We start from the raw sequence: 24833 nt of genomic DNA on the forward strand, positions 1-24833 counted from the left end.
TTTTTTCTCATTCTGTGGGTTTTATCTTCCCTTTTTTAATTGTTTCTTTTGCTGTATAGAAGCTTTTTAGTTTAATGAGGTCCCACTTGTTGATTGCTGACTTAATTCCTGAGCAACTTCTGTCGGATTTAGAAAATCCTTTCATACACCTACCTATATCTTGTAAGTTACTGCCAACATTTTCTCCTAATAGTTTCAGGGCTTCTAGTTTCACACTGAGGCTTTTGATCCACTTGGAGTTAACTTTTGTGTAAGGTGAAAGAAAGGATCTAGTTTCATTCTTCTACAGGTGGAGATCCACTTTTGCTAGCACCATTTGTTGAAGATGCTGTCTTTCTTCCATTGTGTGTTCTTGGCACCTTTGTCAAATATCAAGTGGCTGAAATTGCGTGTACTCAGGTTTGGATCTTCAGTGATGTTCCATTGATCTATGTGTCTATTTTTGTGTCAGTACATGCTGTTTTTAAGATTATACCTCTGTAGTATACTTTGAGATCTAGTATAGTAATCCCCCCAGCGTTGCTCTTTGTGCTCAGGGTTGCTTTGGTTATCTGGGGTCTTTTGTACTTCCATATAAATTTAAGGATGATTTTTTCTAATTCTTTGAAGTATGTCATGGATATTTTGATTGGGATTGCATTGAATTTATATATTGCATTTGGTAGGATGGTCATTTTCACAATATTAATTCTTCCAATCCATAAGCATGGGAGGTCCTTCCATCTCCTGGTGTCTTCCTCAATCTCTTTCTTTAATTTAAAAATTCATTGTAGAGATCTTTGGTGTATTGGTCAGATTTATTGCAAGATATCTTATTTTTGAAGCAATTGTGAATGGGAGCATTACCCCATATTCTTTCTCCAATTACTTGTTATTGGTATATAGAAAGGCTACTGATTTTTGTAGATTTTTTATAACCTGCCACTATACTGAAAGTGTTGATCAGTTCTAGGAGTTTTCTGGTGGAACTTTTGGGATCTCTTAGATATAGTATCATATCATCTGCAAAAAGTGATAGTTTGACCTCTTCTTTTCCAATTAGTACTCCTTTAATGTCCTTCTCCTGTCTTTTTGCTCTAGCAAGAGTTTCAAGCACTCTATTAAAAAGAAGTGGAGATAGTGGACAAAAGGAGTGGAGACAGTGGACATCCTTGTCTGGTTCCTGATTTTAATGGGAATGCTTCCAGTCTTTCTCCATTTAGAATGATGTTGCCTGTGGGTTTGTTTTATATAGTGTTAATTATGTTGAGGAATGTTCCCTCCAGTCCAGTTTCCTCTAGGACTTTGAAAAGACACAGTCATTGATATTTAAGGTTATTATTGAAAGGTATGTGTTTGTTGCCATCATTTTGATTGCTGTTTGTGTTCTCTGTGTAATTTTGTGTTTCCTAGGTTATATCTTTATTTATTTTCTTTCGTTGCCCCTAGGATATAGTCATTCCTTTCTCCTCTCTTTGTATTGCTTCATGTATTCTTTGAAGGGCTGGTTTCATAGGCATGCATTCACATGTATTCTTCCAGGCTGTTCATGTCATGGAAGATTTTTCTTTCCCCCTCAAGTATAATAGACATTTTTTGGGGTATAGTATTCTTTGCTGGCATCTTTTGTCTTGTAGAACTGGATATACCTAGGTCCAGGCTCTTCTGGCTTTCATAGTTTGTATTGATAAGTTAGCTGTAATTCTGATGGGCTTTCCTTTGTATGTGCCTTGTTGTCTTGTTTTTATTTTGCTCCTTTCAGTATTCTCTCTTTGTTCTGTACATTTAGTGTTTTTACTATGATATGTCATGAGGAATTTCTTTTCTGATCCTGTCTATTTGGTGTTCTATGTGCTTCCTGTATTTGTATTGGGATGTCTTTCCTTAATTTCAGGAAGTTGTCTTCTACAATCCTGTTTAAGGTCAGGTCAATACCATTAGCCTGAAATTCTTCTCCTTCCTCTATTCCTATGATCATAGATTTGGTCTTTTCATGGTGTCCCACATCTCTTGCATATTCTGTTCCTGTGTTTTTTAAAATTTTCCATAATCTTTGCTTGAGTGGTCCAATTCTTCAACTTTATCCTCAAGTGTTGATATTCTGTTTTCCATTTCATTCATTTTAGCATTGAGGCTTTCCCCTGTTGTTTCAAGTTGGCTTATTGAGCTTTGCACTTCTTTCTTCATTTCTGCCTGAGTTTTCTTCAATGTTTCTATCTCTTTTGTGAATTCACTCAGAAGTTTATCCATATCTTCTTTTAGTTCTTTGATTTGTTTGTTCGTTTGTTCTTTGAATTTGTTGAATTCCTTGATCATGTTTATGATTGTTCTTTTAAATTCAGTGCTCTGGGTTATCTCTGGGGGATTCTCCTTGTAGAACTCTTCTACAGGACTGGTGGAGTTTGGTGGGGACATAGTGTTTTGGCTTTCCATTTTATTATTCTTTCGTCGTGATTTTGGCATGTGAATTTCTTTTGTTGTTTATGATTCTGATGTGAGAATTAAGTTGAAGTGTGCTTCTGTTTGTATTATCAGGGTGCCTAGGTCATTTCCTTATTGGTTATGTAAAGCTTGTTGGTACAGATTTCAGGTTCTCTCAGGTTTTATTTTGCAGGGAATTGATGGCTTCAGATCAGCTATTCAGGAGTACCTACAGAAGTCCAAGTCAGGTTCCAGTTAGGTACACTCAGGCTTCCTTCTAAGGTTTGGACCCCTATTAGCAGGAACTCAGAGAAAATTTGGGAAATTCCCTAAGGGGGGAGTGGATTTTGGGACTCTCAGTTGGTCTGCTGTTCTCAGCCCCTATGCCAGAGGGAGGCCAGACCCTGACACTCTCTGGCGGTCTGCTGAGATCACAGCCGCTACACTGATGGTCAGAGCCCAGCCTCTCAGGCTGTCTGCTGGGATCTCAGCCTTAGCCTACCAAAGCAAGATCTGCCCTGGGCCTTGGGAAGGGGCCTCATGAAATCCTAGGTAGGGGGATGGGTATGCCACAATTAGGGGAGGCTAACCACCTCCTGGAGGCAGGATCTGGGTGCTCTCAGGCAGTCCCCTCTGTTCTCAGCCCCTATGCCAGAGGGAGGCCAGAACCTGGCACTCTCTGGCAGTCTGCTGAGATCACAGCCGCTACACTGATGGAGGTCGGAACCCACCCTCTCAGGTTGTCTTGATTTTCTGAAATTTTCTATCATCAGATTCATCAGTTGATCTGCTGTCATAGTATGAATGATGCATTTTGTAATTCTGAAAGACAGATTCCATTGCAGATTGCAGTTTACCATGGATTATACCTTTGGGAAGGGATAATCTCAATTTGAAGATTGCAAAACTCTCATTGAACAAATATTATTTAAGTTCAAATTGAAATGTAATTTTTTTAAAGTCAGAGTTTCATATAGCCCAGGCTGGTCTCAAACCTCCTCATTTAGTTGAGGATGACTTTTGAACTCCAGATTCTCCTGCCTCCACATACTAAGTACTAGTATTACAAGGTGTGTGTCACCTTGCCCAGCTGAAATACAATTTTAAAAGATTTTTAAAATTTTTATTTATTTTAATTTTTAAAATTTTATGTGTGTGTTTTGCTTGCATGTAAGTACACCCATGTCATGTAATGCCTGCAGAGGTTAGAAGAGGGCATCAGCTAGAACTGGAATTAGGAACAGTTGTTAGCCACCATGTGGCTGTGGGAACCAAACCTGGGTCCTGTGTAAAAGCAGCCAGTGCTCTTAACCTCTAAGCCGTCTCTCTAGCCCCCTTATTTTATTTTTAAAAATATGTACTTTAGGCCAGGCGTGGTGGCTCATGCCTTTAATCCCAGCACTCGGAAGGCAGAGGCAGGTGGATCTCTGTGAGTTCAAGGCCAGCCTGGTCTACATAGTGAGTTCCAGGACAGCTGGGGCTACAGGGAGACCCTGTCTCAAAAAGACAAAAAAAAATGCACTTTATTATTTTTACTTTATGTATGTATGTAAGTGTACCTGTTGTGCAATGCCCATGGAAGTCAGAAGAGGGCATCTAATTTCCTGGAACTGGAGTTACAGACAGTTGTTAACTGTCATATGGGTGCTGGGATCTGAACCTGCGTCCTCTGCAAGAGCAGCCAGTGCTCTTAACTGCTGAGCCATCTCTCCAGCTCCCCTTATTTTGTTTTTAATTGTGTGTGTCTGTATATGAATATGTGCATGCGAGTACAGGTGTCCTCGGAGGCCAGAAATGGAAGGTGTATCCCCAGAAGCAGAAGTTATAGTCAGTTTGAGCGGTCTGACATGGGTGCTAGGAACAGAACTCCAGTCTTCTGGAAGAACAGTACCACTCTTAACCTCTAAGCTGTCTCTCCGTCCTGAAATAAAATTTTTAAGACCATGTAGACATGTACTGAATGAACTCCACTAGCTGGGTGTGGTGGCGCATGCCTTTAGTCCCAGCACTCAGGAGGCAGAGGCAGGCGGATCTCTGTGAGTTCAAGACTAGCTTGGTCTACATAGTGAGTTCCAGGCCAGCTGGGGCTACACATTCCTATCCCAACTTCAGGTCCTCCTCCTCTTTCTTCTTCTTTCTCTCTTCTTCCTTCCTTCCTTCCCTCCCTCCCTCCCTTTTTTCCTATAGCCCATTGGTTCCAATTAGTGCTGCCTATGTAGGCATGGGTATAGGGCCATGAGCAACCTGGCAGAGGCCTTACACCTCAAGAAAACTGATTCTCCCTTCTCCAGAAGCTATCAGCTGTACCTCAGCTAGGAGTGGGGCCTTGTCAGCCTCCATTGAAGGCATTTGATACCATTTGAATTTCTGTTCTCAATAATGTGTTACTGCATAGAAATTCAAGGGTTTTTAGTATATTGATCTTGTACACAGTAGCTTTGATAGACTTATTTATTGAATCTAAGAGTAGAAAAGCATATTTATAGCTTCCTCAGAGTTCTCTGTATACATATATATATAGCAATTTTCATATCATTTATTTCTTTTTCTTACCTCATTGCATTTGTGCCATTAACTTTTTTCAAATTACTATTTTTTTTTTTTTTGGTCTTTTTGGAACAGGGTCTCACTATGGAACTGGAACTCACTATGTAGACCAGGCTGGCCTCAAACTCACAGAGATCCGCCTGCCTCTGCCTAATTATTTTTAAAATAAAAATTTCTTTTAGTTGACAAATTAGAATTTTATATATTTATCATGTAAAACAATGTTTTAGAATATTTATACGTGTGGAAAGACTAAATTGAGCTAATTAACAAATATTTTACTTTACATTCTTATTTTTATGTAATGAGAACACTTAAAAATCCCTCAGAAATTTTCAAGAATACAATGCATGTTGTGCAATAACTCTCTGTTCTTTGATTTTGTTGATAACCATATGTCACTTTCATTATATTTTAAAATAAGAGCAAGTCCTTTTATGAATGTGATAAAATAGTGGGGTTTTGGTTTAGTGACTTTATTATATATATATTGTATATGGTGGCCATATGCTAATTACTAAAATTAGATTTAAATTTTGTTAGGCCCCATATTGAGAACATTTGAGTCCCTCTGGCCTGGTTAACCTTGGACTGCATCTCTTTTTAAACCTGTTTCTTTCCCCTGGCAAATTGAGGCTGATGCATCATCCTGTTGGACAGCCTCTGATCCTGTTAGGCCTCCTCTGAAGACAGGATATGTGACAGTTATATTGTAACTAACAATAGTACTGTGGTCTAATTACACAGTTGCCAGCTTGACTCTAGATTATTCTATGGTTGTTTTAAGACTCAGAAACTCAAGTATTTTATTTTCATGAGGTAGGTAAGCAGCATTTAGCCTGAGTTTCTATAGAGACACAGGACTCTGGGGATATTCTTTTCCTGCCTGTATATTGTTCGGACTTCTCCCACTTCAGAGGAATCATGTCTGGACAGAAACAATAAAAACTTAACCAGCATTAAAGCTGCTGCTTGCTTCCTTTAATTAATTAGCCTAGATTAAACATACCAGAGGAGAGTGCCCTTAGAAATCTTAACCAGAAAGCCGATGATTTCAGTTAATAATGGAGCTGAATTAATTGTTCCCGCTGTGTATGGAACGAAGAGTCTGTGTGGCATTGTCTTCCAGAACATTTTTACTCCTGGAGAACAGCGAGTGCAATAATTATAAAGCTTTATTGTTGTAAATACAGAAAGAGACTGTTTGGTCTTGACTTGTTCAATTGTTTTCTCTGTTTTTGCTCTGGTCTATGACATCAGAGGTGCAGTTCATGGGAATGTATGTACATCCTACCACCTAGAACTGAAGGAAGCAGAATCGGTTATGCAGAAGCCCGGGTCTGTAGTGTCAGGCTAGGAAAGAAGCTCAATACCTGTGCAGTGACTCTGATACTTTATGCAGTGAACACACTGAGGCCTGGGAAGGAAGGGTGTAAAGCCCTTGGCTATCTAGACATGTATCTAAGGCTGTGCATACCCTAATTTCTCACCCTTTCTCCGCAGTTTCCAACCAGAGGAGAAATTCCTCCTTGGCCCGGGTACATTCAATGATGATTGAGGCACCCATCAACAAGGTTGGTCTCCACTGAGCATGTGAACCCTGTGTACTCCCAGTGAATTGTTTCCCTGAGAAGAAACAGGGACCTGCATTAGTGCAGTGATGTAATCACACATTATTGCCTTGACTCCTGACAGCTTGACTCTTAATTACTCTCTGATTGTTTTAAGATTATGAAACTCAAGTCCTTTATTTTCATGATGTAGGTAATCAGTATTATCAGTGCTGCCCAGGAGAACAGTCCTATGCCTGTGATAGAAGCCTTGAACCGTGTGCTGGAAATTCTGAGAACCACTGAGTTATATTCACCACAGTTTAATACTGAAGAAGATGATCCTCATGCCGTCAACCTCGTAGGGGGCTTAATGTCTGTAAGTTTATTTGCCCAGGCTACTGGCTACTGTCTTTTCTTGCTTCTCAGAGATTGTTTGGAACAGGGCTCTGTAGAGAGACAAGCAGGGCATCATATGTAGAACTTAGTCAAGGCCAAAACTCCTCCATGGTTTGTGTTCAGCTGTTCTTGGGCAGAGCTGTTGTCACCTGCTTCTCATCTCCCAGGGAAGCCTCAGCTTGGAACAGGAGAGAGATGATATTCTAGATGGTCTACAGATCCAATTTTTCAGGGTCACTTAGGGTTTTACAAGTCATTAAGTAAAACATCTTCAGTTGTATTAAAGATTTTTAAAACTGGGATAAAGAAAAACCATAAAATATTCCATACTAGTGGTAGGCATTTATAAGGCCTGTGTTCCATCCCCAGCACCAAAAAGAAAAACAAAACACTTTAGACTGAATGTTACATGTTAAATCACAAAAAAGGAAAACTCTCTTACTCTATATATTTTACAAAGTACCAGGGGTAGGGCATAGTTTCACCTCTAAAACATCCCACTACCTTCATAAGAAAGAAGGTCCTAGGAATGTATAGACTCTTGAGGAGTCCTGAATACCACTTCCTGTCCATCTAGAATGGACCTCACAAGGGAACATACCAGACCATACCATTGTTCTCTGTCAGCTGTTGTCTAAGAAATAAAATTCATGTCCCTCCCAGTTCCCACTTTCTGAAGTCACCCGATTTCATAAAAGGAAGGTTTGAACAGTAGTCCAGAAGATAGAGTAGTTCCCAGTGAGAACCTCTAACTATGTCCTCAACTATTTGAGACAAAAGCTCCTGTAGCCTGTAGGTCAGGGTGAGCCCAAGGAGGATGGTATAGGAGTCCTAGACGTGAAGAAATGACAGCAAAGCATCCATAGGACTGGAGCAGAAAGGATGCTGAAGGATTGGCCTGATATTCTGGGAACAGTGAGAGGAGCCCAGGAGAATCACTTAGAAAGCAGGAAAGGATCTAGTGTTCCACAAAAAGCTGAATAGGGAAGGCAAGAAAATTGAGGACGAAGGGCAGAAGGGAGTTGACCCTGAGATACTAAAGCAGTCCTGAAATGAAGCAGGCATGCTAGGCTTCATGGTCAACACTGAGCTCAGCCACCCAGGAAGTGACTGGATTTGAGGTTGGCCACAGTGGTGGTCACCCTGCTGGTCTGGGGCAGCCTTGCGGTGGGCTGATAGGGAGGGCTGCCCTGTATTGTTCTCTGGGGATGACCACCTAGGATAGCCAAGGAGGAATGAAGAGCTGTGACCTTTCTTGTTCTTGTTTCCTTGATTTTTACCAGGACGGTTTACGAAGATTTTCAGGAACTGAGTATGTTCTTTCAACAAAAAGTAAGTTTTTTGTTTTTAATTTCTTGGACCACTATAATACTGCAGTCAAGGTTAAATGATGATTTTTTTTCCTCAGAAGTTCTGGGTATGTGAGAAATCAGTTTTCTCGAGGGACTAAATCCCTGATAGGTTATCTAATCCAAGTAGTCAGCCCAAAACTCATGAACACACGAGCACCACGACTCAGTGCATTACATATACATGTATATTTATAAATTTATGTATATGTAACAGTAATAACCACAGAAGAGGACAAGAAATTGAGAGGGAGTAGGGAAGATATTGAAGGAGTTGGAGGGGTAAAAATGATGCAAATACAATGCTCATGTATAAAATTTAAAAAAATTTAAAAAAGTTCTGGGTCTGTCATAAAGCCTCAGAAACAAAGTAGTCATCCTTGTTAGCATACTGTCTTCTCCATGAGACAGTTAATGCCATATTAATGTTGTTCTCAAATTACTTCTCTTTGCAGACATTCAGCAGGCTTCAAGCAGTATGATCATCCCCCTCTCCCTTCATGATATTCCACCTCGGATTGCCCTGGCCATAGAAAATGAAGAATATTGGGACTTTGACATTTTTGAGCTAGAGGCTGCCACCCAAAATAGGTAAGTTGAGCTAGATTCCCAGGGCCTAGCCAGGGAGCCACCTGAGGACTATGGGTGTGTGTAGAGCTATACCCTGGGTGGGAAGGGAGGCTGGGGAAGGAGTAGCAGAATGGCAAGTGGCTCTGAGTCAGTGGAGCTCAAAGCCATGATAGAGTTAGTTTGCTTGGTTATGATGGAGACAGGAGATTTGTGGAAATTGTGAAACTGAAGAAGTGACTGAATTTCTCCACATAGCAATTTTTCCTGAGAAAATAGGTTACTAATTTCTCTTGTGTGTGGCCACATGAGGTAGCAGCAAAGAACCTCCGGCCCCAAAGCCTAGAATCAATATTTGTTAGAAACACATTTGATAAAACCTGGCCTCAGATTGTGGTTGCCATGTTGGTGGCAGACACAGGGATACTCAAAACCTTAGTCATGCTCCTCTGCTTATGATTACAGAGTGGGAGTTTTGGTTTCGCCAAATAAGAGCTGTTAACCACAGAGGTCTTTGTATACAGGATGGGGCATCTACACCAACATCAGCCAGAGCTGTGATCAGAGTTTAAGAGAGGTGTGCTCTGCTAGGCTGTGGGATAATTCAACAGGTCTCATCTCACTGGGTGATCTGTCTACACTGAGCCCCACCCACCTCCAGAGTGCTGAGGTGGTCAGTCACCTGACATGTAGCTGTGCCTGGTTCATGGGTACTTCTTTAGGTTACTTTCTTCTAGGCAGGACATCATTAGTAACATATGAAGTGGTTAAGATTGCACATGGCACAAGTTTAGTCTGGGAATGGTTCTGAAGATTCCACTAGTACAAGTAGGAGTCAGGAAGGGTAGGGTGGTAAACCTCACCCCATCAAATGGGGAGATCCAAAGGATGCGGAGGCCAGAAACCACTGTGGCCCCCTGAAGGCCAGGAATAGAACCCCTTCCTGTAGAGATGGCTATACAGGCCAGCGCAACTCTGGCAGCTCCCCATGATTGCCTTGGGTACTCTATAGTCTGTTATGGATTTGCTTGTTAAGCCTGAATCTCTTCAGAGCTCAGGACACTGGTTCTTTGCTTTGTTTCATATTGTGGATGTTCTTCTTTGTAGGCCTTTGATTTATCTAGGTCTCAAAACATTTGCTCGCTTTGGAATCTGTGAATTCTTACAGTGCTCCGAGTCAACATTGAGATCGTGGTTCCAAATTATTGAAGCCAATTATCATTCTTCTAACCCTTACCACAATTCTACACATTCTGCAGATGTGCTTCACGCCACTGCCTATTTCCTTTCCAGGGACAAAATAAAGGTAAACTCATGTTTGTGCTTCATGTTTAAAAGCAACAGCAGTAGGGAGAGTCTAGTGCCTAAGTCGTAATATAGCCACTTAGGAGTAGTCCTCACATGTGTACAGCCTGACATACAAAGGAAGCCACACAGGCAGAAACTGGGCATGGTGGTGCATGCCTTTAATCTAATCCCAGCACTTGGGAAGCCGAGGCAAGAACTCTGTGAGTTCCAGGTCAGCTGGGGCTACAGAGAAACCCTGCCTCAAAAAACAAAAACAAAAAACAAAAAACAGTTCCTGGGGAGAAAGCCACAGGACAGAGCTTTTCTTTAGGGGAAGGGGAGGTCTCAATCTGAACCTACAGACATATTCAGCCTCACTGGGACTCCTAGTGTTGAGCCTAAATTCATCCTTGTTCCACTCCTCAGCCCTTCACATCTGGCTGATCATCTGACTTCAGACTGAGCTCCTCATTCTGCCATCCCAGCAAGGACCCCTGTCATTTCTCATATGGATGGGTACCTTCTTTCCTGGCCCTCTGGAACTCCCACTGCTGCCATCATGTTCTTTCCAAAGCAGCACATCTGACCATGAATAACTTCCTATCTTTTAGACAGATTCAAACTTTAAACTATGGATGGGCATTCACGGCTCTACAACCTCATTTGTAACAAACTCCCCTCTCATCATTCCCTCTCTGTGCTCCAGACATACAAGCCACTGTTCAGGCCACACAAAACCACTTCAGTGTCTGAAGCTTCTGCCTGGGACCAAGACTGGCTATAGCATCTTTGGAGGTTGCATGCCTCCTGGTTGTATGTCATCCTGTTAACATGTGACTAGCATATGGAGAATGCCTTCTGGTATACAGGGGGACTTGAACAAATGTTAATTCCTCTCCCTGAAGGTCAGACCTCAGAACTGAGTCTTTTCAGGTCCCATTTCCTGCTTTTAATACCAATTTTTGAAAATTTTTTATATAGAGTTTTCATACAGCCTAGGCAAGCGGTAGAGCTGGACTTCTGGCCTACTTCGTGTATTTTAAAGATCAAGACTGTAGGTGGAGTAAATCTAGAGAAGACTGTTTTATAAATTATAAAAACAGGTGGCAAGGAAGGGATGTCTGGGTTAATGTGGCTTAACATATAAATACTATTTTTTGCTGTAGTTCATTGCTTTTGAACTACTCTGTAATATACAAATATATTCAGAGCTAACCTAAAACATATTTTTTGAGACAGGGTCTTGTATAGCCTAGGCTGACCTCAAATTCACTGTGTTCCTGAGGTTGGTTTTGAATCCCTGATCCTCTTGCCTCTCCAAAATACCAGGATTACTAGTGTGCACCAGGCCTGGCCTAAAATAGTATTTAAAGAATTTATTGATACACTATTCACATACCATACAGTGCTCCCATTTAAAGTGAAACTACTGAATTTTAAGTGAAATTTACTTTATAAAGCTGACTTAGTAGATATATATATATATATTATTTTCACATATTTATAGAATATTTCCAAATGTCTTTTTTAAAAATTACATTTATTTAGTGTGAGTGTGTGAGTGTGTGCCTGTATATACACATGTACACATACCATAGCATACATATAGAAGTTAGAGGGCAACTCGTAGAAGTCTGTGCTCTCCACCATGTGTGTCTAAGGAATCAAACTCAGGTCATCAGCCTTCACAGCAAGCACCTTTACCTGCTGAGACATCTTGCCTGCCCCCTAAATATCTTATACTAGGACATAGCCTTGATGAACTTCAAAATTTTATAGCCTGTATATCCTGAACCACAACAAAACTAGAATGTAATAGTTACTGGTTAAATAAAAATGTCAACCACTACAAATGACAAAGTATCTGGAATAACTTTTGGATCCACAAAGAAATAAAACTAAAATGACAGATGCTACTTAGGAAATAAAATGGGAAGTTTTTCTGTCAAAACCTATAGAATGACTGGGACTTGGGAGATAGCTTTAGGTAGTAAAGTGCTTGACATGCAAGTATAAAGACCTGAGTTTGATCTCCAGCATCCACATAAAAAAGCTGGGTATGGTGGCATGGTGCGTGCTTGTAATCCCAGCCCTGGGAAGGCAGATAGAGGGGGATCTGTGGGCTCGCTAGTCAGCCAGCCTAGCCTAATCAGCAAACCTCAGGGCCCTGTGAGGAATTCTGTCCCCCAAATTAAGGTAGATGGCTCTTGAAGAACAACATCTGAGGTTGACCTCTGGCTTCCACATGCGTGTGCACACACGCTCATGCATATCTGCCCACACATGTGCACCTGCAGTGCACATGGAGGACAGAAGAGGGTGTTGAATCCTCTGGAAGTGAAGTTATAGATGGTTGTTAGCCGCCATATGGATGCTGAGATTTGAACCAAGGTCTTTTGCAAGAACAGCCACTGAGCCATCTCTCCAGCCCCATAGTTAAATAATTTTAAAGCTGATATTTTCTTTAAGCAATTTTAAAAATATTTTATCTTTTTTTATTCCAAAGAGAGGCAATTTTTAACACATTTTTCCAGAAATGACTTGAAGGAGGTTACATAAAAATATATATGCAATGATATTTAAGGGGAGAAATTATTTTTATTTTATATGTGTGAGAAATTATTATTTTTATTTTATATGTGTGAGTGTATTGCCTGCATGTATATAAGTGCATCCATGTTGTACAATGCCCGCAGAGGTCAGAAGAGGGCATCAGATCCCCTGGAACTGGAGTTATGAACAGTTGTTAGCTACCATGTGGGTGCTGAGAACTGAACCCAGGTCCTCTGCAAGAGCAGACAATGCTCCTATCTGCAGAGCCATCTCTCCAGCCCCTCTTTAAGCAACTGTTATATAGAACCTCATATAAGAAGTAGAAAATTAGTTGGGCTGGTGATACATACCTATAATTCAGGCCTTAAGAAGCTGAGGTAGGATCAAGAGTTCAAGGCCAATGTGTACTACATGGAGAAATCCTGGCGCTAAATAAATAAATAAGAAGTTGGGGAGGCATCAAACCCACTGAAACAATTTTTAATTACCAACTTATTCAGAAAAAACATGGACAGGTGAGGTATTTAGGCCTTTAAATAATTTTTGCATGTTATACAACTGTGTCAAAGCCCTGAAAGAGATGGAAAACTTCCAGATCATTTTGTCAAATTCACAAGATTCTTACATCAATTTAACAAAGATAGCATCAAAAAGGAGAAAAGTAGACCAATCTCTAATTAATACAAGAAATGCATTATTTTAAAAAGTTATTTCTTATTTAGCACTATTAGTTTATCTTGGTCTAAGGATATGGGCCTTTTTGCAATGGATCTGGAGAAAGGTGACTGAGGAGGTGAATGCTACCTATGTTTTGGTAAGTCCTTCACTCGTGCGAGACTCCAGGATCAGAGAATGTTCTCTAGTAACGATGCACAGAAATATAACTGCTCAGAGTAGAGAAGGGGAAACAAGTAGCTTGAATAATGTAGTTCTCTCAGAAATCTCAGATTCTTACTTTAAATAAGGCAGAGAGAAAACTGTGGAAGGCTTCTGTGTTTCAGTGGCATAACCTGGGTTTCAAAAGAGCTCTTGTTTTCAGGAAACTTTAGATCCAATTGATGAGGTTGCTGCCCTCATCGCTGCCACCATTCACGATGTGGATCACCCTGGGAGAACCAACTCGTTCCTTTGCAATGCAGGAAGTGAGCTGGCCATTTTATACAATGACACTGCTGTGCTGGAGAGCCACCATGCAGCCCTGGCCTTCCAGCTGACTCTTGAAAATGACAAGTGCAATATCTTTAAAAACATGGAGAGGTGAGAACAGCAACTGAGAATTATGTTGGTCCTTTGCTCTCTCTCTCTTTTTTTTTTTTTTTTTTGGTCTTTTTTGAGACAGGGTCTCCCAGTAGCCCCAGCTGGCCTGGAACTCACTATGTAGACCAGGCTGGCCTTGAACTCACAGAGATCCACCTGCCTCTGCCTCCCGAGTGCTGGGATTAAAGGGGTGCACGCTCGGCTGCTCTCTCTTTTTAAGCAGCTTTATCATGCCAGGTGGCACACACCTTCAGTCCCAGCACTCAGACAGAGTCAGGCAGATCTCTGTGAGATCAAGGTCAGCCTGGTCTACACGGTGAATTCCAGGCCAGCTGGGACTACAGGGAGACCCTGTTTCAAAAACAAGTGAAACAAAACAAAACAAGATTAAACAATTTTATTGAGATGTAATTCATATCTTATACAGTTTACCATGTAGAAGATGGCTTTAGGTATGGCGCTCTGCAAGTATCACCGCAGTCTATTTTAAAACAATTTTATTAGCCCCACATAATCCTCAAACCTATGAGCAGTTCCTACATACATATACATTCACACATACCCAAGAGCTGATCCTCCCTGCACTCTATACTTGAACTTAGGCTTGAACTCTAGGCTTGAGCATGCTAAGCAAGCAAGCGCTTTACCTTTCAGCTACATCACCAGCTCTTTTTTACTTTTATTTTGAGGCAGTGTTGCTAAGCTACATCCCTGTCTGGCACACTCCTCTCTGTCTTACTGTGCTCAGCATATTTATTGTCTTTAGCTATTTGTGAGTTACTCCATTAGAAAGCCTTCTCTAAGCCAGGCGTGGTGGCACATGCCTTTAGTCCCAACAGTCTAGAGGCAGAGGCAGGTGAATCTCTGTGAATTCAACGCCAGCCTGGTCTACATAGTGAGTTCCAGGACAGCTGGGGCTACAGGGAGACCCTGTCCAAAAAGACTTTAAAAAAAAAAGGAAGAAGAAGAAGAAGAAGAAGAAGAAGAAGAAGAAGAAGAAGAAGAAGAAGAAGAAGAAGAAGAGGAGGAGGAGGAGGAGGAAGAAGAAGAAGAAGAAGAAGAAGAAGAAGAAGAAGAAGAAGTAGAAGAAGAAGAAGAAGAAGAAGAAGAAGAAGAAGGAGAAGAAGAAGGAGAAGAAGAAGGAGAGGAAGAAGAAGAAGAAGAAGAAGAAGAAGAAGAAGAAGAAGAAGAAGAAGAAGAAGAAGAAGAAGAAGGAGAGGAAGAAGAAGAAGAAAGCCTTCTTTGATCCCTTACAATTAAGTTCAACCCTCTTTTTTGGTCTTTTTGAGACCTCTGCCTCCCAAATGCTGGGATTAAAGGCGTGCACTGCTACACCCGGACAAGTTAGACCCTCTTAATTGCTCAGTCTCAAGTTCTTTCATAGCATGTGTCACATTTATAAAAATAGACTTTAAAAAATTTATTTAGGGGCTAAGGATGTGACTGGGAGGTATGGCACTTATTTAGCATGCACAAGGCTTTAGGTTCTAACCCCATCATGTCAATAAACAAAATGTTTAATGTCCAATTAGATGTTTTAAGACAGGGTCTCACTACATGGCACAGGGTGGCCTTGAAATTGAAGTCTTCCTGTCTCAGCCTCCCAAGTGCTAGGATTATAGGCATGCACCATTGTACCCAGCTCAGATTATACTTAAGCTCTGTAAAGTCTCAGGTATCACATTTTTGTTCATCAGTGAACCATCATGACTAGCCCAGTGCCTGGTAGATAGTAGAGATTGATTTGTCTTAGTTACCTTTCTGTTGCTGTGAGAAAACACTCTGACAAAAACCAGCTTGGGAAGAACAAGGTTTATTTAGCTTGAATAAACAAAGCTGAATTTTTGTTTTTGTTTTGTTTTATCTGAATCATAGTTCATCTTTGAAGGAAGCCAAGGCAGGACCTGAAGCAGAGACTGGAAGAACACTGCTTACTGGCTTGCTCCTCTTGCCTGTGCTGAGCCTACTTTTTTATACTAAGCAGAACTACCTGCGCAGGGGTGTTACCACTCACAGTGGGCTGGGCCCTCCCACATCACTCAACAGTTAAGAAAATGCTTCATAGATATGCCCACAGGCCAGTCCATAGAGGAAATTCCCCCATTGATGTTCCTTCTTCCCAGGTGTGTCAAGTTGACAACTGAAGGTACCCAGCATAGGACTTAACACACATCAGTTGAAGAAAGAAAAGAGTGTCCTGAGAAATACTTTAATTGGGGTCTTAAAGGAAAATTTTTATAGGACTTTTAAGAGTGTTCTGATTTCACAGAACTCCCTTAATATCTTAAAAATTACAGAGGTAGATTTAGGATAAGTTTTACTCATATTTGCTTTCAGATATATAATTCACTTCTGGAAAAATATGTGAGACACTACTAACTTTGGTTGTCTCCAGAGAAAGGCTGACTGCAGAGACAGGGTTAGCTGGGGAATGTTTCATCTTGTTTTGTACTTTTGAATTTTTTTTTAAAGTCTTTTTGAGACAGGGTCTCCCTGTAGCCTCAGCTGACCTGGAATTCACTATGTAGACCAGGCTGGCCTCGATCTCACAGAGATCTGCTGCCTCTGCCTCCCAAGTGCTGGGATTAAAGGCATGTGCCACCATGCTGGGGCACATACTTTTGAATTTTTTATTAGATGGATTGACCCTTCAAAAGTTTTTTTTTTTTTTTTTTTTTTTGAGATGGGGTATCCAAATAGCCTCCAGCTGGCTTGGAACTTGCTATATGTACCAGGCTGGCCTTGAACTCACAGAGATCCACTTGCCTCTACCTCCCAAGTACTGGGATTAAAAGAGTGTGCCACCATGCCTGGCCCAAAATAGTTTTTTGAGAATAATGAAAACAAGGATTATAGGAAGAAATGTGAAACATTCCTTGTGATTTTTCTCAACTGTCAGAAAGTCTGCCCTTAACGTTCTCTGTGTTTTAAGATACCTCCATGCAGGGCACATTGTTAATGAATATAGAGATCTATGGTTATAAAGAGAAAATTTTACTTGCTATAGTGGTGCATGCCTATAATCTCAGCCCTTAAGAGGCTGATAGAGGAGGATTATGAGTTTGAGACCCTGTCTTGAGGGAGGATAGATAGATAGACAGATAGACAGACAGATAGATAGAGATAGAGAGATTGAGATTCATTCCTGCTACATTCTGTCTTATCCCAAGAACTATATGCATTGTACTACAGGGTAATACAATATGAGCTATAAAGTCTTGCCTATAAGCTGATTTATAAGATGAATTTTTGTTTTTTGTTTTTTTTTTTTTCAGACAGGGTCTCCCTGTAACTCCTGGCCTGGAACTCACAGAGATCTGCCTGCCTCTGCCTCCTGAGTGGCAGGATTAAAGGCGTGTGCCACACCTGCCATAAGCTGATTTTTTAACTTGGTTTGGGTTCCACTTACTAATGATGCAGGCACTAACCCACAATTTTCCAATTCTTTTAAAGTGTGACTTCCAGTGGCATTAGATTTGTAGCTGCAGTAGGCTTACATCCTGGGTAACAGATTGTTTCCAGGAGACCTATCTGGTCTGGATCAGTAACCTGCAGCAGCCTCTCATTTGTTGTCTGAAATAGGAATGAGTACCGGACCCTACGCCAGGGTATTATTGACATGGTCCTAGCCACAGAAATGACAAAGCATTTTGAACATGTCAACAAGTTTATCAACAGTATCAACAAGCCCTTGACAACACTAAAAGAAAAAGAGGTAAGAGAAGCTTATTCTGAGAGGACTGGTGCCTAGGTCCTCACACTCACACCAGGTTATGAAGAACTCAGACCTAGGAGATCCCAAGCAGTGCCAGGACCTTCAGTGGACGCACTGAATTTGGTTTTCTTTTCTTTTCTTTTCTTTTCTCTTTCTTTCTTTCTTTCTTTCTTTCTTTCTTTCTTTCTTTCTTTCTTTCTTTCTTTCTTTCTCTTTCTCTCCTTCCTTCCTTCCTTCCTTCCTTCCTTCCTTTCTTCCTTCCTTCCTTTCTTCCTTCCTTCCTTTTTTTTTTTCAAAGATAGATTCTCACTGTGTAGCCCAGGCTGGCCTGGAACTCAGTGATCCTACCACGGCTGGTATTACAGGAGTAAGCCATCACACCTGGCTGAATTTTGTTATCATTGGTTAAAAAAATCATTTAGTGTGCAAAAATTTAGCAGGATAGATGTGGAGAAGCTTGTTTTCACAAGTGGGCCATTCCTGTGCTGTCTCACACATATCCCCTTCTTCACTGAGCATTCTGGGGCCAGTTGGAACCCTGGATGGCTCTTATTGGCTACTCCTCCCGTGAGCACAGCAGTAGCTCTCCTGGCAGGAGGGTGGGGTTGAGAGGGATCCTGTACTGGGGTCCCAAAGTGACCCCAAAAAGTATTATTCCCCCTCATTTCTGGATTTGAAGCATGGAGCTCATGACTCGCTGGCAAGGACATCAGCATCTGACCAGGCAGAAGAGTTGCTATGAAGCAAAGATGTTAGTTCCCATCTCCTTGTCTGTAGAATGGGGGCGGTAAACCTCAAAGCTACACAGGATGGTGGGCGTGGTGCATGCTAGGTTCCTGTTATAGCAGATCTGTGTGGAACCTGCATCTTTATTAACCCTCTTCTCATCGTCACACACCTGCCCTGCCCACATTCACTGAATACCTTGGCCGCAACTCACTCTCTTACCCACACAATCCTTCCTGGCTCTTGTCACCATCCTGAGGTGTTTCTCACACACACACACACACACACACACACACACACACACACACACACACACGGAAGGTTTGCCCCTCAGAGCAGGATCAAGACTGCTTGACTTGATTCCATTTTCTGCCATTTGTTTGGCTATGGCCTTGGCTACCTACTCCCTGGTCTTATAGTGTACTAGCCCTTGACCTGTCCAACCTGGTGGTGGAACCTGTAGAGAGCTTTCTCCCTTATCCCTGCTATCCCAGTACATCAGCCTTCTCATCATGTACCACCTTTCAAAGGATGGCCACTACAGAGGCAACCACACAGCCTCTCTCACTGGCTCCTGCCCTGCCATTTAGGTAGGGCCGTTTCTCACCTGGTGACCACCCCTGGGTGGCACTATGACACAGCACACTACATACCTAATTTCCTCCTTCAAGTTGGTACCATGCCCAGGTTTTTCCTCGGGTCCACATAACAAACCCTTTGCTCAACCCTTTCGTCAGTAATTGAGGTAGAGCTCAGAAAACTGCAAGTCAGTGGCCATTGAGCCAGAGCAGGGGCAACAAGAAATAACTGACTGGTAGATCTGACCTGTAGTCATACCTAGTGTGGCATGAAGCTGGGCAGCAGTGGAAATCAGGAGTGTGGAAAGCTCAGGATAGATCTTCCATTCTGACCTTGGCTCAACTGGGTAGCTTTGGATAGTCACTTTGAACCCTAGTGTCCTTGTTTGTAAAATATAATAGTAGTAATACTTTGCATAGTTCCTACAGAGTCTTCCTTTGAGTGCAAATCAAAAAAAAAAGGACTTCGTGTCCTTGTATATCACAAATGTTAAGGCAGTATGAGGGCCTGTCACTAGACTTGACATGATCTGGTTTCAAATTCTCAAAACACCTGTCACAGAGAGGGGTTGAGGATTAGGCTATAAGAAGCAGGGAGCTGGTGGACCACAGAGCTCTTTTGTTCTGAGAACAGAGGAAATCTTTTTCAGCTTATTTTGTATTTCAGTAAATATCCTAAAAAGAAACTGACCTTTGAGTTCTTACCAACAGGAAAAGATAGTAGAACATAAAGAAAAGGCAACCATGAAAGAGACTGAAAGAAAAGGTGGAGGCAAGGAAAAAGGGAAGGGAGATACACCAAGACTTTGCACCCAGTACTGCCCTCAAAGCCTGGGTCCTGCTGAACTCTCACTGCACCTTGCTTGCTTTCTTGTACACTGAAGTCAAGCTCGGTGCTTAGAGCATCTACAGCACTCTGCTGTGTGAGACCTTAAACTTTGTAGATCCTGGCCAGAGCCTTCCTGTGCTTACAGAACCCCACCAATTAAAGGGTTTTGGATGACCCATGTTGATTACTTTGACTTCTACTCATGGTTCAGGAAATTGGCAAAGACCAAGGAGCTATAAGTGCTATGCTCAAGACTCCAGAGAACCGGGCTCTCATCAAACGAATGATGATCAAGTGTGCCGATGTGTCCAATCCCTGCCGGCCCCTGGAGTACTGCATCGAGTGGGCTGCACGCATTTCAGAAGAATATTTTTCTCAGGTAAGGTGTTTCATCTTAAGTTCCTTAATATACAAACACACACATACACACACACACACACAGAGATAGGAACCCTCAGATTATAGACTTAAAACTAGGGAAGAAAGTTCTAAAAGAAATTCTGTCCTTGAAGAACATTTCTTATATTGCACACTTACTGATAATGAATGCTGTTTGTCTTTTCTTTTCATTCTTGCAGAACATCTTTGCTGGGTATGGAATACTGGGTTGTCAGGTTTCCCCTAAAAGCACTTTATTAAGGAGTTATCTGTCCTTCTTATTCTCTTGGGACAGAAAGAAAGTAAATTGGCTAATTTTTTTCCAGATCTGGTAGGGGACATATGCACACAGATTAAGAAGAAGAAGAAAAGAAAGGAAACATGACTTACAAGGAAAAAAAAAATCATTTTCATGTTTTCTGACTTCCTGTCAGAAACTTTGAAAGCCAGAAGATACTGACGTATCTTGTTTAAACTGGTATTAGAAGAAAACTGTCAACTCAGAACAATGAAATATCCAATGAAATATCCTCAAAGATCAGGGCAAGGCAAACACAGTCTCAGATATGGAAAAACTGATAGAATTCATTACCAGTGAACCTACAATACAAGAAATAACTAAACAAAGATCTTAAGGTTGAAAGGTAATAATCACAGATGCAAACTTGGATCTTCAAGAAGGAATAAAAATATCCAAAATGGTAAATATCTGGGTATACAAGGTTTTCTTTTTAGTCTCTAAGTTTCTCTATATTAAATAGGTTTATTTTAAGCAGATGCTCTCATATTGTATTTTAAGGTCTATACTGTATATAAAAGGACAGAAGAATAGAGCAGGTGACGGTCTGATGTGGATCTGAGGCTTCTATATCTGAGATGAAGTGTTACATTAGCTCAGAAAAACATGGAGGATACAGATTATCATCCCCAGAACATTCATATTTAATAAAAGACCTATTTTAATGGAAAAAATGTGTTTTTTTGTCTTTTTGAAACAGGGTCTCCCTGTAGCCCCATCTGGCCTGGAACTCACTATGTAGACCAGGCTGACCGCGAACTCTTGAACTCACAGAGATCTGCCTGCTTCTGTCTCCCAAGTGCTGGGACTACAGACTTGTGCCACCACACCCCACCTTTAATGGAATTTAAGAAATATATTAAAATAATACAAAGAAATCAGAAAATGGAAAAATCAAGGAACCAAAACCAAGGGAACAAATAATAAAAATGGTAGCTCTACCTAATCATAACAGCATTGTTAAATTCAATTACATTAGGGACTGGAGAGATGGCTCAGCGGTTAAGAGCACCGACTGCTCTTGCAGAGGACCCAGGTTCGATTTCCAGCACCCCCATCGTGGCTACAAACCGTCCTTAACTCCAGTTCCAGGGGAATCCAAAACTCTCTTCTGTCCTCCGTGGCATTGCACGACACAGGTGCACTCACATACATGCAGGCAATACACTCATACACATAAAATAAAAAATAATAAAATATTTTTTAAAAATTCAATTATATTAAATGTTAGCAGGCTCAACACTGCCATTAAAAAAAAAAATTCATCAGAACAGATTAGGCTGGGCATGGTGGTGCATGCCTATAATCCCAGCACTTGCAAGACTGAGACAGGAGGTTGGAAAATTCAAGGGTGGCTTGGGCTACATATATATTTTGTTTTGTCTCCAAAACAAAATACAGCCAAGTAAAACAAAAGCCCAACTATATGCAGCCTAGAAAAGACATTTAAGTATAAAGAACAGATAAATGGATGGATAAAGGTATATCATACAAACCTATCATATAAACATAAGAAGTCTAGAATAACCGTATTAATTTCAGGTAAAAGACATCAAGACAAAGGACACTGCCAGAGCTAGTAGGATACTTCATAATGAGAAAAGGGCCAATTCTGTAGGAAGCTATAACCATAAATGTATATGCACTTAATATCAGAGCTTGAAAATAGCAAAACTGACAGAACCAAAAAGAGATATCTGGGCTGGAGAGATGGCTCAGTGGTTAAGGACACTGACTGGCAGTGGACCTGGTGTCTGTTCCCAGCACCCACATGGCGACTAACACCTGTCCTTAACTCTAGTTCCAGGGGATCTGACGCCCTCTTCTGACCTCCTCAGGCATCAAATCCCAGCACCTACATGACAGCTAACAATCACCTGTAATTCCAGTTTCAGGAAATCTGATACCCTCTTCTGGCTTCCTCAGGCTTTGGTCAACATAAGTGCACTTACATACATGCAGGCAATATACTCAAACATAAAATATTAAAAAGGGAAAAATAAAATATCATTGAATAGAGAGACAGTTTGAATATTTATGGTAGAAATAATGCCAGCATTACAAATTATATGAGAAAACAGGAGGTAGGAACACTTCCCAACTCATTTATGAGGCCATTCTTATCCAGTTACCTATACCCAGCAAAGAACACCAGCAGACATTAAAACCATTGTCCTCAAAAACATAAATATAGGGACTGGAGAGATCGCTCAGCAGTTAAGAACACACTGTTCTTGCAGAAGACCCAGGTTCGAATCCCAACGCCCACACGGCAGCTAACAACTATCCATAACTCCAGTTCCAGGGGATTTGACAGCCTCTTCTATCCTCTGTGGGCATTGCACAACACATGGATGCACTTATCTACATGCAGGCAATACACGCATACACATAAAAATAAATTATATATATATGTAGAAGTGCGTCATCAGATAGTATAGAGGATAATACATCACCAAGTAGGTTTGGTCCCAGAAATGCAAGGTTGGTTCAATACTGGGGAAGTAAATTATTATAATTTATCATACTACTTGAATAATGAAGAAAAGTCTTACAATTATTTCTGCAGTGCAGAAAAAAGCATGTGACAGAATTCAAGATCTGTTTCTCACAGGAACTCTTAGTAAACTAGGAATAGAAGGAAATTACTTTTAAAAAGGATCTGTAAAGGCTGGGCGTGGTGGTGCACACCTTTAGTCCCAGCACTTAGGAGGCAGAGGTAGGCAGATCTCTGTGAGTTCAAGGCCAGCCTGGTCTACATAGTGAGTTCTGGGCCAACTGGGGCTACAGGGAGACCCTGTCTCAAAAAGACCAAAAAAAATCTGCAGAAATATAGCACACTTGTATTAGCATATGCTGTTGAATACACTGCCCCTAAGAATGGAAACAGCTGGGGCCATTCTTATCATTGCTGCTCAACATTGTGTTGGTATTTCTAGCCACTGCAGTAAGCAAAGGAGGAAAACCTGTGTAGGAACCCAAAGTAATACCTTGGTTTGCAGATAGTATTCTTGTGCATAAAATTCCTAAGGAAGGCATAAAACAATTACATTAATAATCAGGTTTGATTTAGTAAGATCATAGAACAGTAAGTTTAATATATAAAACTCATTTGTATTTTATATACTTGCTGTGACCAGAAAATCAGACTAGAAGCAGTACTGATTACAATAGCAATAAAAAGCAAGATTACTTAGAAATAATTTACTAATAGATGGCCCAACCTCACCAAACATTGCTAGAAACTTAAAGAACACTTGAATAAATAGGGAGGCATCCTGTGTCCACATATTAGAAGGCACAGAAGTTAAGATAGCTCTCCCAAGATCCTATATCCACTCTGCAGTTTCAGCCACAGCCCAGCAGGGACTTTTGTGGGTTGGGTTTGGGTTTGCTTTTCTGAAAATTAACAAGAGTCTAAATTGTATATGGAAATGTGAAGGACCTTGAATAAGCAAAAGAACTTGAAAATCAAAAATTGGAATATGTATACTATTTGGCCTCAAAACTTACGTAGTTGCCGGGGTGGTGGCGCACGTCTTTAATCCCAGCACTCAGGAGGCAGAGGTAGGCGGATTTCTGTTGAGTTCAGTTTGAGGCCAGCCTGGTCTTCATAGTGAATCCAGGACAGCTGGGGCTACAGGGAGACCCTGTCTCAAAAAGACAAAAAATAAAACGAAAACAAAAAAAACTTACAGTAGTCAAGATAGTATGGTACTGGCGTAAAGAGAAATATATCTATGGAACAGAATAAAAGCAGATCGTATTTATAGAGTCATATAAAGAAAGTTCTTTTTCCTGTAAATGGTGTTGGAAAAAGAGGATATAGCTATGCACAGAAAGAACCACAGCTCCTCCTACCTCCTACCACAGAGCTATCAGTTCACAGTAGATCACAGACCTGACTAGAAAAGCTAAAATCAGGAAGCAAGAGCAGAGTGTCCCCAATGACTTGGAAATGGACAAAGACTTTTTAGAGATAACACAGCAACAGCCAGGAAATTAGAATTAATCAGTTTTTTAAAAACATGCTCATCCTTGCACAGCTAAGAAAATGAGTAAGCAGGCCATGGGGGAGAAAATACATACAAATCATTTTTGACAAAGGACTGTATCCAGGTTGTGTAATGAACTACATCACAATAGTAAGAAAAGCCACCCATCTAGAAATAAGTAAATGTTTGAAGACATTTCACAAAAGATAGTATGAATGGCCAATAAGTATATGAAAAATACCTTACCTCATGAGGGAAATTCAAATGAAAACCACAATGAAATTCTACCACACATCAGCACAGTGGTTTAAAATTGAAAATACTGAGGCCAGGTTTGGTTGCTCACAAATGTAACGCCAGTACTTGAGAGGAGGTGGAGGCAGAAGGATTAGAAGTTCAAGGTCA

General features: G+C 41.0%; 1 protein-coding gene across 3 annotated transcripts in view; it reads left to right on the forward strand.

Annotated features, from left to right (window-relative positions):
* Positions 1-24833, forward strand: part of Pde8a (phosphodiesterase 8A) — a 66765-nt gene that overhangs the window by 38079 nt on the left and 3853 nt on the right. For 2 of the 3 annotated variants that reach the window (XM_008837419.3, XM_008837418.3), the window contains exons 12-19: positions 6451-6521; positions 6712-6876; positions 8180-8228; positions 8701-8836; positions 9920-10118; positions 13692-13909; positions 17492-17624; positions 19969-20136. In XM_008837419.3, the coding sequence (XP_008835641.1) occupies positions 6451-6521; positions 6712-6876; positions 8180-8228; positions 8701-8836; positions 9920-10118; positions 13692-13909; positions 17492-17624; positions 19969-20136 (1139 nt within the window). Of the gene's footprint in view, positions 1-6450; positions 6522-6711; positions 6877-8179; positions 8229-8700; positions 8837-9919; positions 10119-13691; positions 13910-17491; positions 17625-19968; positions 20137-20461; positions 21120-24833 lie in introns of those variants that run through there. The other variant, XM_029565567.1, reaches the window with a different exon arrangement.

The sequence above is a fragment of the Nannospalax galili genome, unplaced genomic scaffold, assembly GCF_000622305.1.
Source record: "Nannospalax galili isolate Female #2095 unplaced genomic scaffold, S.galili_v1.0 scaffold1238, whole genome shotgun sequence".
Classification (NCBI taxonomy): domain Eukaryota; kingdom Metazoa; phylum Chordata; class Mammalia; order Rodentia; family Spalacidae; genus Nannospalax; species Nannospalax galili.